The sequence below is a fragment of the Dermacentor albipictus genome, chromosome 2 (assembly GCF_038994185.2).
Source record: "Dermacentor albipictus isolate Rhodes 1998 colony chromosome 2, USDA_Dalb.pri_finalv2, whole genome shotgun sequence".
NCBI classification, from domain to species: Eukaryota; Metazoa; Arthropoda; class Arachnida; order Ixodida; family Ixodidae; genus Dermacentor; species Dermacentor albipictus.
The window spans coordinates 132,249,703-132,266,870 of NC_091822.1; the positions used below are offsets into that span (position 1 = coordinate 132,249,703).

The window sequence follows — 17,168 nt, forward strand, 5'->3', positions numbered from 1 at the left end:
TGCACACTGCTAGCGCTGTGGCTGTAAACCCTTGCTTAACAGATCAAAAGTGATATCAAGAGACACCGATCAAGTTATTAGGGAGATTATCGAGGCGTTCGAAATTATTAGAAGCAATAATCCGGTAACCTAGCTGCCCATCGGTTCTCTCTGCAGAAAAAAAAATAGTGTTCTTGTCGCTGCAGCGCCCTGTGGTGTTTGATTATGCCAAGAAGTAATCTATGTTGCTAATCCAGTTCGTAGCCCTGCTATATATATTAAAATAGCGAAGTTTCAATAACAAACGGTTATGAGTTACCTTCTCAATAGCCGTCGCCATAACAATAAATATGGCGTTATAGATATGGCTTCTATTTGTGATGATTCATTAATAGCTTGGTACAAGTCAGAGACTCGAATACCTGAATCTCAGGTGAGCGACCCTGTTGGAACCCGTGTTAGTTAATGAAGAGAAGATTGGGCTTTGTTAGACATTTCATAATTGCTGATGATATGATGTGTTCTAATAGTTTATATATAGTGTTCTAATACTGGTCAGTGAAATAGGTCTGTAGTTAGAGACAGATGATGGGTCACCGGACTTAAAGACTGGAATTATTTTAGCTATTTTCCATTTATTGATTCAGGAACGCTTCCTGAATCAATAAATTTATGAAAAAGACCGTCGAAAATGCAAGATATCACTGTTTTAGTTATCTTTAGTAGTTTTGGGCAGATTCCATCTGGACTGGGAGCCGAGCTGTCAGAAAGACCATCAAAAGCAGGTTCAGAGCCCTTTTGAGTGATCATGATATTATTCATAATGGAGGTAACAGAACCGAACTGAATATTACCAGTAGGGGAAGTTCACTTGTGAAAACAGAACAAAAGAAAGAATTTAATGCAGCAGCGACCTCTCATGAGGGAAAGAACTCGTCTTCCATTATGGAAAGGAAGTCTGACGATGACGGTTCGGGTTTTATTACTTTCCAGAATCTTTTTTCTGTTGTTTGCTGGTATGTGGGAAATATCATGATTGAAAAATGTTGTCTTTAGCTGCTTCAATTTCGGTTTTGCATAACTTTCTTTCCTACAGCACTTCCAGGCATCATCACAAGTCGACAGTTTAGCTTTTGAATAAGAGCGCTTTCTTTTACTAATACAGCGCCTAACGTGAGTGGTGAACCACGCACGTCCGCACTTGACGAGACGGTCCTCAGTTAATGCTGGTTCTGCACCACCATCATCATCGCCACCAGGCGATAACATGCAGAAAGAGGCGGATTCAGAAGAAGAATTGGAAGACCAGTGGGAGGCTCTGCTGGTGACGCAAGACCCTGACAGCCAGCTGCGGTTGGTGAACAGGGCTCGGGCGGCGGCAGCGAGCCATGGCTACCTGGACTGAGGAGGCCACCCACCTTTGGGCTCAAGAAGCCTGGTCTCACAATAAAGTTTATTTCTCTCTCTCTCTACATGCACACGACAATGACTGAGCGTCGATGCTTCGTTTTGCTTGGTCAGCATCTTATAACGGTCGGCTCCTTCTCACGTTCACTGGATGGCGCTGTCGTCGTCTTCTGTTCTGCGAGGACAACGTGAGGCCTATTCTGTGAGGCATCGTGACTCCTGTGCGTCAAGAGCGCACAGCAGCTCGAGAAGCGGCGCACAGACGATCTCTCTCCACTGCAGCCAGCGAGTGTCACAAGCAGCACGTGGGCAGAGAGCAGCACACAAGCCGCAGCTCGCCGTCCGTGGCGGCAATAAACCGGCTCGTGCTCGGGAGGGGCACCCTAATTCTTCACCTGTTCTCGTTCACTTGCGCCGCCATGCCTTCCGCCGCTCCCTTCTTCCCTATTCCTGTTCCCTTTCACTCCCTTGGCTGTGTAGCTGACTCTGGCTCTCACCTTACCAGCACAGCAGAGCTTGGTGAACTTATTTGGCCTATCGCTGAAGAATGACACCAGCTAGAATCGAAACAGAAGGTCTGTCCACCGGCATAATTAGGCCGAATGAAGTGTTTATCTCGCTCTTACTGGATAGCGCTTATGTCGTCTTGCTTTTTTGAAGCATCAAGCGTGAGGCCTATGAATGAGATAATCCAACTATAAGCTTTAGAGAATCTGAAAGAACCCAGCAGTCAGAAGCGGAATGATTGTTTCAGTACAGGCAGCAGGCAAAGTCCAGATAGATGACAGGAGCAAGAAAAACTGAATCTTTACAAATCGCTGTCATCAACAGAATACTCCTTACAATTATTTTGCCTATCAAAAGAAAATTATTGGCTCGCATCTGCAAAAGTTCACGCCAACAAACACCGCACGAGACAGTTGAATACTTCTGTGCGTTAAACTATTTCGCGTTACTGACTGAACGGTTCTTTTTTTTTTCTTCCCACTTTCACTTCCCTCATTGTGCAGGGCAGCAAAGCTAGTGCAATCTTCTTAACCTTCCTCTCTTTCTTTTTGATTAATTCGCTCTCTCGCTTGCAGTAGTTAGCCCACGAAAAACAACACAGATGATGAATTCTCACCTATTTTGTTACACCTGACCAGAACTGAGCAAGTGACTTTACGGCGCTTCCGAATTGGCGTCGCACTCACACCGCACCTCGTAGAAAGTTGGCGGCAGCGTCCACAGAACTGTGAGGAACAAGAGGAAAGGCTACCCTGTCGACACTGCAACTGCACAGAAGAAGCGCTCGATGCGGCACACGCGATGCATTCGAAGGCACATTTCGCGAAGATTAGTATCACCTACTGATTGGGATGGCCTCCGGGCGTGGGTTCATAGCCTCCATTTTAATTCACTCCTCTTCTATACATATAATGGTTTTAGGCCTGCGTTCCCTGATATAGGCAATGCGAGAACGATCTAGGCCCGGAGGTCAGTTTCAACATAAAGACGTTTTCGTCGCTATACCTTTTGTTACGTTTTTCTAGAGTTCCTATGCTGGATAAGATGAAGAATACACCCCCCCCCTTTATTTTTCGCGTAGCCGTGTGCTTCAGTTAACAAAAAAATAATTTCCTTCTAATTGTACTGCTCTAATCAGCACCAAGAGCACTCCTTACACTTTTGCTTGTGCAGATCGTGTACAACTGGCTGCTCGAAAATGACGCTTCGCTGGATTCTGGATTTGGGAGCCAATGGCGATAAGAAAAAGTGAGATGTTTCAAGTCTTGTCGTGCGAATGAAACGAAAAAAAATTAACAACTATATATGTGGCATTTCTACCGCTAACAAATGCGCTCTATAATAAATAATAACTGGCGTCTGTGGAATCGCTTATCCGGCTGTCAGTCCTCTGGAATTCTGTACTGATGACCTTTTGGTGCGAATCACAAACAAAACAAGTGCCGCAGTTTGTTGTGGTTGTTTGAGTTGAAAGCGTATTTATTGAGGGAAAAACTTTTGACTCTTGCACTGTCCCGTCACCATAGCCTCCGTGGCGGCCATTAAGTTTGGATGAGTATGTGGGTCCACCTGTGAATGTGAAAACCGGATTTACGGTTTTAAGCTGTTCTGCAAACCAAGACGCAGAGAGTTGTAAGTACTGTAAAATAGGAGAAATATGTTCAATGACGCGAATCCAGTGCAACGCACCGAATACCTGGAAAATAGGTGTTGGGTTAGCGGAAAGATGTACAAGGGAAAGAGCTGACTACGAACTGAATTTTATTAGCCAAAAAACGCGTACATAGGAATATAAAGAAATAGAGGCTTATCGAACACGGTACCGCAAGCGTGTGGCATTATCAACGAAACGAAGAAACAGCAGGAACATTTTGTAGAGCCATGTAACAAAGAATAAATAAATGAGTCCGAAAGATAGAAAGTAGCGGCAACATGAGTTCCAGAATGCGAATTGTTTTTCGTGTGAAGTCATAGATGGTTGACTTGAAAAATTGTCACTAGATATTTAATGCGATTAGCATTCTTTGCCTATCCAGGCCTTTTGAATCTAATGTACTTACGCCGACCCCGTGGTCAAAGTTGTCTTTCAGCTTGGGCTAGGTATGTGCTCGTAGTCGTAATGCCCTTGGGGTGGTTCCGTGGTCACAATTTCAGCTTTGTGATCTGTTTTGGGGCCGTCGTCATCATGTCTAAGTTGTCGTCATCATGCCTAAGTAGTCGTAACCATGGGTCATAAGTTGTCTTATAGCTTGAGCCACTAGTTACGTGCTCGGGGCCGTAATGCCTTCATGGCGGTTGCATCATCATCATTCTAGCTTTGTCGTCTGCCTCGTCATACCCTCGTCGTCATGCGCCAAAATTGGCATAGTATGACAAGAGTGTAGGCGACGTAAATGATAGGTCATGCCATGAGTGTCATAACATACGCGTCATGTAGGTCATGAAACAGCCGCCTACGTCTTGGTGCTGTCGTGCTCCTTTCGTTAACTCGGTAGACTCCCCACACACTGCTTCGCATAACGTTGATTCCCACAGGGAGTGTGATCTGCCAGCTCTTTTTAAATCTTGTCATCATTTAACCGCGGTTAAGCCGCCGTTGTCATGATATCGTCGTCATTCCGTCGTCGTCATCCCAGCTTCGTCATCCAGTTTTCGTCATGCCAACGTTGTCAAACTATCATCATTATGCACTCGTCTTCATTCCACTATCTGCGTGTCATCGTCATCACGCTGTAGTCGTAATACGATCGCCGTCATTTAATAATCGCAATCTCATTGTCGTCATACCGTTTTGGTCGTACAATCAACCTTATTCTTCGCCATTCCATCGTCGTCACGACGTCGGAGTCACACAGTCGGCGTCATGCCACCATTGTCCTGGTCCCTCTTGGCAAGCAAGTGAGACTGCTCAGTGGGACGATGCTGGAGTACGTAATATATAGCCGAAACGATAGAATTCTCAGAGTGGCCTCTTCAGATATTAAATAAAGGTGACTTCAGAAAGACGATATGTAGCTACACTGTTCGAATGCTAATCGCATTACTATCAACAGTCATCGTGAGATGAGGTCCACTGTAATCTTTTGTTTTTTACACAGAAAGGGTTAGAGTTTTCACGCGTATCCTAATCATGATGTCGGTCTAGTATTGCTGTTTCTTCAGAACTTACTTCCGCCAGATGATGCAGCGCAAGACAAGATGAGTCATTCTTCCATTTGTGAAATCTAAAGAGTATCCACTGCCGTTCATAAATGGCACGTACAAAGTACAGTCTTAACTGTTCCATATGCAAATAACCGTGAGATATCAACGAAAATATGCAAATGTCATGTCAATGCAAAAATGCGTATCATGGCAGTAACGGTACTTAAATATTATTTCTTTTCCTTTAGTTCGTTATGGGAAATATAAATGCAACTGCGTTTTTCTTCTTCTTTAGCTAAGTTGTCTCTTCCTATATGTACGCTTTGCTGATATGTCGAACTTGGGTGTCAACACTGCGCCCATGCTCAGGTTCCAGCATCGCGTGCGGTTGCTGCGCATCGGCGTCTTCATGGTGATGACCATAGGCTTCCTGTACCAGGCATCCAAAGTGGTTGAGGACTACCTCAGTTTTCCCAGCGCCGTCGACGTTCGCATCGAGGGCACCGAGGTGCTCCTCTTTCCTGGCCTCTCGGTCTGCGTCACCAACTGGTTCGTGTCTCGTCAGTGCCTTGTTTTTTTCACGCTGCGTCCGAACTAATGAGCGCTTTCACTATAGTAATGTCAAATATCTGCAAGACATTCCTCTCCTCCGACTTTTTTTCGTGGGCTCCCACTTTTCAGCCATTCACGAGCGAGTAGCAAAATCACCGTGGTAAGACAGATTTCGTCTGGTCTTCACCATTCAGTCGCGCTCCAAAATACAAACGCTAAAAGAAATGCTAACATTGTTTTTTGTGTGTGACGAGAGGACGTATATGTACCGCTTAGAAAGAGTTCGGTGATGCCTTCGTCTTGCTCGATAACCTGGTAGCTACGTCCAAGCCACCTAGGCGCAAATTGAAGCGATGAAAAGAAAACGAGCTTTTTTTTTCAGTTTGCCAATAGACTGCTGGGATCGGGCAGCACAGTTTAATTATTTCAGACCGCTAGCGCGATTTGCTGTTCGATTCGCGCTCCTGCGATCGCCGGCTCTTTCAACATGACGCTGACGCACGACCGTAACGCTTGTAATAACTATCTCGCTTACTTGCTCTGCACTACCACTCAATTTCTGATAGAGTATAAACGTTTGACAAAGGCTGCTGAATACACATCTGAAGAAAGTTTGATAGTATCGATAAATAAATAAACGAGGTTATGGAAAGGTGACGTAATGCACTAAAGAATAACATTATTTTACTGTTACTGTTACTTGCCCAGCGAACAAACACACGTCTAAAAAAATAACAGAGCAAGTTTTTGGTCGCCTTCACCTTTCTACGTTCTTTCAGGATTAGCAAGACCAAGCTTTGCGAGCACTACCAGGATTTCTGCGACACCAACAACACTAACGTAGGTATTTCAAAACGTCATCGGCCCATGGTTCTTTCAGTAGCTACTTGTCTATGCTAACTGCTGATTTTACTTGTAGCTGAAAGCCGCGAAAAACAACCAACACGCTACACAAATAGAAGTCTTAATTCTGAAGTTGTAAATCAGGGCTGTATTCTATTAGCTTCCATTTATGGGAGACAGGATAAGAGAGAGAGAGAAAGAGGGAGGAGAGAGACGGATATCAGAAAGGCAGGTATGTTAACCAGTCAATAGTCCGGTTGGCTACCCTACGCTGGGGGAAGGGAGAAGGGGAAGAGAGAAATGGAAGAGAGGGGGATATAAAGACGTGCACGGATAGTACTGGGTTAAAAGCCGCTCGTACAAACCAGAAGCTCTCAGAAATCACAAAAGAGACAGGTTGAAAGCACTGGTAAAGTCATGCGGAAATGTGTTATTGAGCTCGAGTAAAAGCGCGGCGAAATTTTCGCAACTCCTCGAATGACTGGCCAATGTTCAAATGTGCAAGCCGTAAAATCTACAGTATGTTTGCCTATTCAGTTTTTTTGTTATTATTTGTTCATGCTTCTACAGGTAGAAGAGCTGAAAAGACTGCTGCTAACCGGTGGCAACCTTGGAGACATAGCTCACACCTCTGAAGATGTTCTGCAAATCGGCTTTGTTAACCCAACGCAGTATTTCTTCGAGTTTTACCTGAGTCCAAAGTAAGTTAGACGGTTGACTAGTTTGTCCCCTACCTTAGCAACCATGCATCGCACTACGTATGCAAACGCTGTTTGCACAGCAGTAAAAGTTTCTCACTTATGATGGAATGAGCATTCAACTGATAAAGCTCAGATACCGAGAAGAGAAGAGACAGAACTATGAGATTAAAAAGGGAAGTGTAAGAAAAGTTCATTTGAAAGCAGCGTATAACCAGATGGTGATGTTGGATTAGAAAATCTAGAGTGATTTTCTTAACGGGGTACACGGGCTATTGGTGGTCTGCGGGGGAGGCTGTGGGACCAGACGAATTTGCACGAACAAGCAGACAACCTCCTCAAGAAATCCCAAAATAAGCTGCCCAGCCTGTTCAAAAACAGCCTACGACAAGCGGAACATCTCGTTCTAACAAACAATTGAAGAAGTGTTCGCTTCAAACGATAAAAAAGGAACACTTAGTAATTTTACATTGTTTTATACGCCTTCTTGAAGCCTGCTGAAATTCATCGAAACACTGACGGAAAATGGTCGTAAACATATCGTCAACGTTTTTTTTTTTCATAAGGCTACATTTTGGTAGCCAAATATGGCACTGAGGAATGAGTGCTCCAGCTCCAGGCCATCTGAAATTTTAGTCATGTGATGTGACCTATGGGGAAGCTATGCATCAGGCTGCCGCTCAGCAAATGGAAATATCTCTAATGTCAACAAGCCCGTAAAAGCTCCTACGTGTGGTTCCAAAAAGTGACAAGTGGCTCGTCGTAAACAAGACCGCATTCGCTTACCGTGAGCGAAAGTGGTCACTCTGGCCGGACGCCTCTGTCGTTCAGCGGTAATTATTAGGCTAATACTGATAACACATAGAAACAATCCTGCTTTCCTGTCAAGAGCTTCCACGTCAACGTTTCGATATAAATGTGCCATATAGCACAATGAAACACATGTAATTGCCCGCTGACTTCAACGTGTTTATATGAATACTTGTATAATTTATTTCAAAAAATTTATTTGAGAAGTGAGAGATGCATACATGGGGAAGGGGAAAACCCTACCACCATCGCTAAAACTTAAAGGGCACACTAAATGTAAAGATTAGGTCAAGCTGAAATATTAATATATGCCTACAGAGCCCCACAAGCGTCTCTTAGTGTAAACAGATCGTCCGTAATTTGGAACATTACGAAAACGTAGGGCATAAATTGGCGCCATCGTTGTAAGAGACCTGCCGGTGATGTCTACTGTCGACATATTTTATGTCTGCGCCTCAATTTGTTCTGCACGCACTTCACTGACTTGAATGATCTAATTGAACTTTATTCCATCACATCCCACAAATGTTTGTCGTTTCCTTTCGACCATTTTTATACTATTATGAGGCGCATCACATTAGGACGCAGAGGTGGCTGCTTTCTGAGAGAGGAACTAGGGTGATACTCAAATTGTTCCGATATCATTCAACCGTTTCTCATTCTATTTGTTACTTTACAACTGCCATCTACATACGAGTGAAAGTAACAGGCAAAGCACCATGACATTACATCATAGAGTACCGTGCTACTGTGCAAACATGAATTATGTCAGGCCTTCCCACGTATAACTGCTTTCATGTGTCTCCTTTCTTACAGCGTCACTCGACAATCATACTCCCGCCTGCCAAGCCAGATGTGTTACACCATGAATTGGAGGCATGACTCCAAGATCGATACCGTCCATCAAAATGTCCTGGCCTTCGGTTTGTGCGCACGGCTATTCCATTCGCCGAAGCTTCAAGTGTCATTAGACGAGGGAACAGGCGTCGTTAATGCTCCATTTCAGAAACACAGCAGAGGTTAAAGTCAAGTCTTAACATACTCAAGCCTAGCACGAAACTACTTTGTTTGTCTGTCTTAAATGAAAGGTATATGCATCCATAAATTATTTGATGCAGCATTGGGTATCACACGTACATAGATCCTTCGAAGAAGATCGATATGAAAAAATGACTATGTACAGTATTTAAGCTGCAGAGCAGAAGTCTGGCGTACGAGCGCCTGCAACAGGCAAATTTTCTTTGTTTCGTCTGCTTCTCACTTTGAATCTTGCTCTGGTTCACTCAGACGCAAGCCTTTACCTCAGTGCATTCTCAATCATTGTCGTGAAATGCTCATAGATATTAAGGTAATAATTACAGATGAACCAGCGACGAAATTATGCGTGGGTTTCACTCGTCTTGACTGCATTTTCAGAGATGAACGTGCTCTTTGCCTGGCCCGAAGACGACCTCATAGAAATGGATGAATTCGAAATGAACCTCGGCTTTCACCACGTTGACACAAACACAGCGGGAAAGAAGCACGCCATGGCTTTCAAGCCCTCAGGCGACTTCGTCTTCGGAATCGTGCAGGTCGGTGGGCAAGGGCGATTCAAATGGACTGCACGCAAAAACAACATTGCCTAAACCCTCCGTGTTGTGCTTTCATTGGCGAATTGTCCAATCGTTGTTGATGTAGCTTCCTTTCGAGTTAATTTTCTGTTCTGGTTGCGAAAGATGGTGCTCAGCTGCAATGGGGGATTGTTAGTGAAGCAAGAATCTCTAAAGCTGTCTTTAATGGGCATAACTAAATTAAATCTTACGTAAGAGAAGGACACCAAAAAGCCTTTCCCTGGAAAATACTACTTTCTTTCTACTTCTTCGCACCCTATTTTAATTCGTCTTCCTGAGTTCGCACTCCTTCGGCTTCATTAAACTTCGAATATTAAAGCATAGGTGGGCATAACTGCTAGCGAAGTTTAAAGGTAATTAAAGGAGTGGTAATAAATATATAGTAATTAGAGGAATGGTAACGTGCTAACTTTCAAAAAGTAATAATTTGATATGAATGTATAAATCAAAGAAATACCTACAGGAGAAACTTTCTTTAAATATTTTATTTGTGTTGGACGTCGTCGACTGAATGAATGAATGAATGAATTCGTCAAGGAAAGGGACGACTCTCACAAGACTCTCACAAACAAGAAGCAATGCTACGGCCAATGCAACCCTGGGATTCTTATTGGCGTCGTTGGGAATTGTAGCCCGAGAGCAGGGATATTTAGGAATTGTTGCCTGAAGCAAGTATTTACGGAGCGGCTAGACTAAGCAAGCACCCCTGCTCCCAAGTTGTGATTTTTTTGTAGCAAGGCAAGTTGGTGCGCGGATACAACCGCCAGTAACGTCTGATCAAAGAAGGCATTTTGTTTGACTAACACGTGAGGCGTTCCCGCCTCCAGACGAATAAAAGCATGCTTTGGTGGCTGGGAGAGCGGCTTGGGAGGTGGGCGGGAGGCTTTAATGTAGTCTGGCCCTCCTAACTGACCTCTTGTTTGCCTGACCCTCCTAATGGTCTCTTGTTTCAGGTTGTCAGATGCTTCATGCATATTCACAGCCAGAATATAGTCTGGTATCCGTTTGTGAGACGTGCGCTTTATTAGTCTGCGGAGCAATCGTAGGCGGTTGTGTAGGCTGTGTACGCCAATGCTTGGGCGAAAGCCTGCCGGCGCTGGGTGCAGTCTCGGTTTTACGTATTCGATTTAATGCTGTATTCTCGTGTCTATCATTCTCTCTGCCAGTTTTTTGACTGTTAATGTTGAGCTATGGGTCGTAAGCTCGTTGGCTTCATCTGGTCTTCGCCTGGTTTCGGTATGGGGTAAAAAATTTTCTATAGATTTAGGTAGATCCCATGCCACGTTTTTAAAGGCATTCTTTGCGCTATTCAAGATAACAGAGCACATAAAACGTATGACTGGGAAAAAAGTAAACGACGCGAGAAAGGTTCAATTAAGTGTTGACGCCCAATGCAGTGGTACATAGTGTTTTTACTATTTGACATGCTGCCCGCATCACTGTATGAAAACGATTTTAACATGGAGAAATCGATTGCACGAACAGAATCTGAGAACTATCTATTGCACAACGAAGCGACAGAATGGCACTGCTTGTGCTGTCGCCTTTATTGTGTTTTCTTCCCTGGCTTCCTCAAACCATCGAGAAATAAATACTTAACAACAGCTCGAAATGTTACTGTAAGTTCGGTAACCTAGTTTTCATGTTGACGGTGTAAACTACCGACATTGTGGAAGTATAACCATCTACAAGCTGTTTCTTTTTTTTTCGTTTATTTCCATTTTTTTTCGTGTACTTTGATTTATGTGCGAAGGTGCGTGTACTTTTAGAAATAACAAAAGACTGAGGATGCTTACGCGAATTTAAGTAGTAAAGTGCAACCATGATCAAAATACCATTGATATAGATATAACTCTTCAGAGGCACTTGCGCAACCGGGAATAAAGGTTGTGCGGCTTGCATAGGCAGAGAGAAAGAATTTATTGGAAGCTGGTGATGTCATCTCTGCTGTATGCAGGGCTTCAATAAGATTTTTGAGGTGACATCAAGATTGAAGAATACAGGAGGGCGAGTTACTGAATCTAACCGATTATGCTACTGGACTAGTTCTTTTGTCTATTATTCCTTTAATTACAGTGTCTCGTGATTGATTTTTAGTTCCATTTTTCTCGCACCCTTGAATGTTTATCTGGAAGCGGCAACACATTAGTAATGCCTTGCGTCCTTATCCGTTTCTCTTAACTACTCGATTCCTGGCAGGTCCTCCGCCGTGGGTATGCGCCATGAATATTCACATCGAACATCCTAGCTGTGTCCATACGGTGGCAAAAATGATGTAATTGGTCATTGTTTTTTTGTATTCTGCCACAGATTCACAACCAAATGCAAGAAAAAACATTTTACAAATATCACTGTTACACAAACTGCAGTGAATTTTACAATTCGTGAAGTTATATTTCAGAGCCTCCTCTCTTAGTCAGTGTCACAAGAGAGAGAGAGCAAATGATAAAGGAAAGGTAGGGAGGTTAACCAGGAGTGAGCCCGGTTGGCTACCCTACACTGGTGAAAGGGAAAAGGGGATGGAAAGATTAAAAGAAGAAGAGAAAGTCCACTGGGGATATCGTTCGGTCACTCAGTCCGGATCACAGACGCTCACTCAGACCAGTAGCCTTCAAATATCGCAGCAGAGCTTTTGTGGCCTTTTGTAGCTGCGATATGCGAGGCCATGGTCCCAAGATCTTTTTCAAGGTGAACGGTGTTCTATCTAGCTGATTGAGAGCTGTGCAGAGGTCATGTCTTTCGTTTTGAAAAGATGGGCAGTAGCACAGTAGATGTTCTATAGTTTCCTCGGCACCGCAGGCATTACAGTCGGCGCTATCAGCCATTCCTATCAAAAACGTATATGCATTGGTGAATGCGACGCCCAAGCGTAAGCAGCACAGCATTTTTTCCTCATTTCGAAGAAGTCCTGGTAACAGCGACAAGGTGTCACAAGGATATGCTTGCTCAGCCGTACCAGAGTCTATAATGGTATTACAGGCGCTTTCTAGTTAAATTTCTATATCGTTATTTTCTTGTTTGCATTCCTGTCATTACACCTCAGTTATCTCTCTTGTTTTGTTGACATCATTTATCACCTTTTCATTCCATCCGAATCTTCGCCAATCCCGCATAGTGGACATGAGCCACTAACATAAATCAAACAAAAGTAAACTTCAACAACATATAACAGGCGTGCTATAGTGTCTGCGTTTTAAGTTCGGGGTTAACGGGCCTGTTTATTTTGTTTTGGATATTTCTGCTTTTATCTACTCATTGTGTCTATTTTTTACCGTAGCTATCTGCTGCTAAGAAAATTGCTGTTACCACAATGGCGTTATCTTAGTGGTCAAGTAGTTGGATCTTTTTCTGGGGGCGGTGTTGTCACAGGAAGGAATCGTATCTCTGCCTGCTCCCTTCGCCACCAAGTGTGACAACTACAGCCGGTACCTGCGCCTACCAAACTACAAGGTCCAGTACTCAAAGGAGGTCAGTGTCACCTTCTTTTAAGCCACTTTGTACACCTGTTCGTTGTGAAGGGTGTATAGCAAGACCATATTTAAACAAAAATTATTCCTCACACCTGCTTCCACAATGTTATGGAGGCCTTTTTAGACGAAATTCCGACATGCAAAACTGCTTTCTTCGCGGAATGTTGAAGCGCTATGTCAATTTGGCGGCGATTCTTGGCTGTTATGGCCGCGTTCCCACGTAAAATGTGCGGATCGTTACGACTTATAAGAACTATTCCGAAAAAAAGAAGAAATAAAATTTGCGTGCATCGCTTAGTTGCGAAAATAAAGTAGAACTTGTTCACATAGCCAACTGTTCGACAAAAACTCATCTCGTAAGATAAAAAACACAAAGTTAGTTGACGTTCCGCAACCTATGCGGGTTTACAATGCAGTGATAACGATGTCGTCAAATTATCTACGTAGCAGGTGGCGTAATGATTGGGTATGAACAATGAGCAAGGTGCCATTCGTACGGTTTCTTGCATATCTGGTTTTGACTCTACCAATGAACAAAGAACTCGTATTGGTTCCGAAATTTCAATTGAATTCTGATTTGCTCGTAAGGGGGAGCTTTATGGGTTTTTTTCTCTATTTTAAATTGTTGTTCTTGTGGCCTCTGAATTCGAGGTGGCTTACGTTTAATCTTGGTCCGTTTTTCTGTCTTTCTAGATATGTTACGAAGAGTGCCGGAAGGAAATAACGCGCCAAGTGTGTGGATGTATCCCAAATGATTACGCCTGGCGAAATCACATAAGCGAAAAAGTCTGCGACTTGGCCGAGACAAGTAAGTCGTGTTTTATTGCGACACCAATTAGGTGGACACTCCAGGCGCATTCGTGCTTTCGCCGCCACCGTGAGGTTCCGTACAAAGTCCAAGAGTGATAAAATCGCAACCAAATATGCCAGTGAAAGCGTGCGAGTGTGATCCGGCACTCGCGGCTGATCTTGCGCATGCAAAAGAGGAAAGCGGGAAGGAAGCGCGCCGTTTGCCGTCGCGCTCAAGGCTCTGGGGGGAGTGTAGGGAAGGGGGGGGGGGCTGAGCGGGCGCGCCCGCCCGCCTGGGCCGCTGTATTGTGAAAGCCATCACCGCCGGGGACAAAGTCCGCCGCGCGCTGCCTTTCCGCGGCTCAGTTCGCGTTTATGCAAACGCAGCACAAAGGTCAATTCGCTCCCTGCTGCTACCGCGCTTCCTCACTCCAGCGTTTTGACAGCGAGTTGTCGCTGCCATTGAGTTAGATGTGTTAATGTTTGCTTGTGCACGCGTGACCCCATGCTTGTTAGTTTAGTTAGTATGACTATGTTTACAAGTATGTATCGCCGACAAAACTACTGCGCTGGCTTCATATAGCTGTCAACTAATTTGCTGTCACAATGGATGCTTCGCCTTTCGGGCGAAACTGCAACTTTTTTTCAGCAGTGCACAACAGACGCTGAACATATTGCTCTCTACATCGGGGCTCAAATATATACACAAATAAAATGCTGTAGTACAATGTATTAGGTGTCTTTAAGCATATCAGTGACACATATTTAGAATTCTTTCCAGTTGCAATCACTGTGCAAAAATGTGTCTTTAACAATTATTTTTATAAATATGAGCCTTTTCCGAACGTCGATAACAGGTGCAATGCTCTAATGTAAATTTCGTGTGGAGCCTAATCTGAAAAACAAGAGTGACAAAGAAAGTCCTGATGGATTAATATCTTCCTTGTTCGTTATTTAAGCATTAAGGTTGTGTCTCTTTCCTTATTGCGATAGCAATTATACTAATATTCCAGACTAATTTCTGTCGCCGTCGGTGTCGCCGTGATGTCCCGTATAAAGTCCAAGTGCGATAAGATCGTGGCCACTCGCGCTATGGCCTAGGTTCGCGTGAAAGCTTGCTAGGGTGACCCGAGAAGAATGGTGTCTTGATACGGCTGTGTGTTCTCGCGATCGCAAGGGGGGAAGGCGGGGAGGTTCGCGCCGTCTTCTCACTCGCCCAACGGGGAGGGGGAAGGTGGAAAGATGTGCGCGAGCCTGGAGGATGCGGGAGGAGGGGCTGTTTAAGACGCATCTCCTCTTCCACTCCAGCTGAGGCGGCTAAGCCCGGCCACGCACGTCCTATATTGGAGGCAACCTGCAGTGGGCTCGAAGGCTATATTTGTGCGCGCTATGTTCTCGCTGGCCTAGTTTGGGTTGAAATGAGAGGCGGCACGCCGGGTAATTGGCTAACCACTCTTCCACTCTTCCACAGCTTCCAATTGCCACTCTTCCTCACGACGGTATTCTGACAGAGAGTGTCCGCGCGTTTGATTATGTGCGTGTGACAACGTGCTTGTTAATTTCATTAGTAAGCAAAATGCTTACACCAGTTTATGCAGATGATAAAACGACTAAGCCTTTCTTCGTATAGCTACCTAATAATTTCCTGCCACTATCAATGCTTCTCCTTTTGGGCGAAACTGTGACTCTTTTCTTCATTTTCTGTCGCATTTTTTTCTCACTTGGCTGATATAAGAATATAGACAAAAAATATAGGTCGTCCATCTTGGTGGACACCGCAATACCACGTAATATTGCATGGCGTCAATAATGTTTATTTCCGCGTACGGAAATGCAAGCGTTTCTTGGCGTCAAGCTAATTCTAACACAGTATGGATAGAATTGAATTATGCATTATCAATGTCCTGTGAAAGCAATTCTAACACGGCCATATTTTTTCGCCTTTCTTGTTCTTTACCCTCAGTTCACTGCGTTCACAAAGGTGGCCGAGCGATGTACAGCGTGGTCTGCAATGAACGCTGTCACACGGCGTGCAGGTGGGCACAAGGTTCTCATATATTGCTTCCTTGGAGACCTTGCCAGGAGCAAAGTGCAGCGTACCCACAAGTAAAACAGAAGCGAGTAGATTAACAGAGAACGATGCTGCTGTTTCGTATACTTTTTGTGGCAGGGCCGCATCCGTAAGCCGCCTTATTCGTAATATACTGCCAGGAGAGCAGGGTTGGGCTTTTCCGTGTTTTATTTTGCAAAATATTGGTGTCATTTCTATATCGTTGTGACGAAACTAAGCAGTAAAATATATGAACCATCTCTTGAGCTAAAGGTACTTTTCTTGTAAGCTGTAGCGTACATATGGACTACCAGTGTAACTTGTTTAAAGTTTATTGCGCAACTAGGGTGCATGAATATACATCACGTACGCCGTAATTGTGTGTAACTTTAGCGGGATAGGATTAGTCAAATTGTATTTCCCTGTAATGCAAAGCGCACGTTGTTGTTCGAACAGCCATATTGGCAGGCAGACAGTTTATAGGCAACCTTGAGTAAGTTAACGGACCCCTGACGAAGACAATACATTAGTAATGGATATAAATAGCACTCCTCCGAAAATGATGCCAAATGCATTGTCTGTGCAACGTGCTTTCAAGTGTTGCTCAGGTGCCTACTCTTTCGGGGAGAGAACCTAGTGTTGCGCAATTATTCAGCCTGAAACAAAGAAGCAAACGAGCAAATACTATTTCATAGTTTTCTATAAAGAAGTAGATCCACTACATTTATACGTACATCAAAATTTTTAAGTTCACATTTGTTGGCTTCTTAGGGAGACCATCTATAAAGCAACGCAGTCGGCGTGGAAACAAGAGACCAGCATGTCTATGGAAGGGTGAGTGCCGCATTGAGTGCGAAAAAAAGAGAATCCTTGTCGTTGGTCTCTTCACGGTCTGTTCCAATCACTAACGGGACATAGGAGAAATAATATAACTCTTTATAATATGTTATATCATGGTACGATACAGCATAATGATATGGGATTGAATCTGTAGCTCACGAGATGCCAAGTATGACATCGCAGCTTATATTACACTACCGCTAATACCAACCAGATTTAGCCGAATATCTTGTTGGGAGGAACCACGTTTGGACATTCGGTCGGTTTCCCGTCGATCCAATGAAAAAAATAATAATAATAGTAATAATAATAATAATAATAATAATAATCTTTATTACAAATAATCAAATTGTACATATGATTTTGCTAGGTCTGCCGAAGCCTTCTGTGGGCTTGTATGGCAGAAACCTGGCAGTCCGGGCAATGCATAATGTACCTTATTACAGACAAACTAAATGTGAAACTA

At 43.9% G+C, this 17,168-nt stretch overlaps 1 protein-coding gene across 1 annotated transcript in view; it reads left to right on the forward strand.

Annotated features, from left to right (window-relative positions):
• LOC135918845 (uncharacterized) overlaps positions 1–17,168 on the forward strand; it is a 53,904-nt gene that overhangs the window by 2,343 nt on the left and 34,393 nt on the right. The window contains exons 2-11 of the mRNA XM_070533987.1: positions 3,067–3,141; positions 5,407–5,586; positions 6,369–6,429; positions 7,003–7,133; positions 8,757–8,863; positions 9,357–9,514; positions 12,923–13,021; positions 13,717–13,831; positions 15,776–15,848; positions 16,634–16,696. Of these exons, the coding sequence (XP_070390088.1) occupies positions 3,092–3,141; positions 5,407–5,586; positions 6,369–6,429; positions 7,003–7,133; positions 8,757–8,863; positions 9,357–9,514; positions 12,923–13,021; positions 13,717–13,831; positions 15,776–15,848; positions 16,634–16,696 (1,037 nt within the window). The 5' untranslated portion in view covers positions 3,067–3,091. The remainder of the gene's footprint in view (positions 1–3,066; positions 3,142–5,406; positions 5,587–6,368; positions 6,430–7,002; positions 7,134–8,756; positions 8,864–9,356; positions 9,515–12,922; positions 13,022–13,716; positions 13,832–15,775; positions 15,849–16,633; positions 16,697–17,168) is intronic.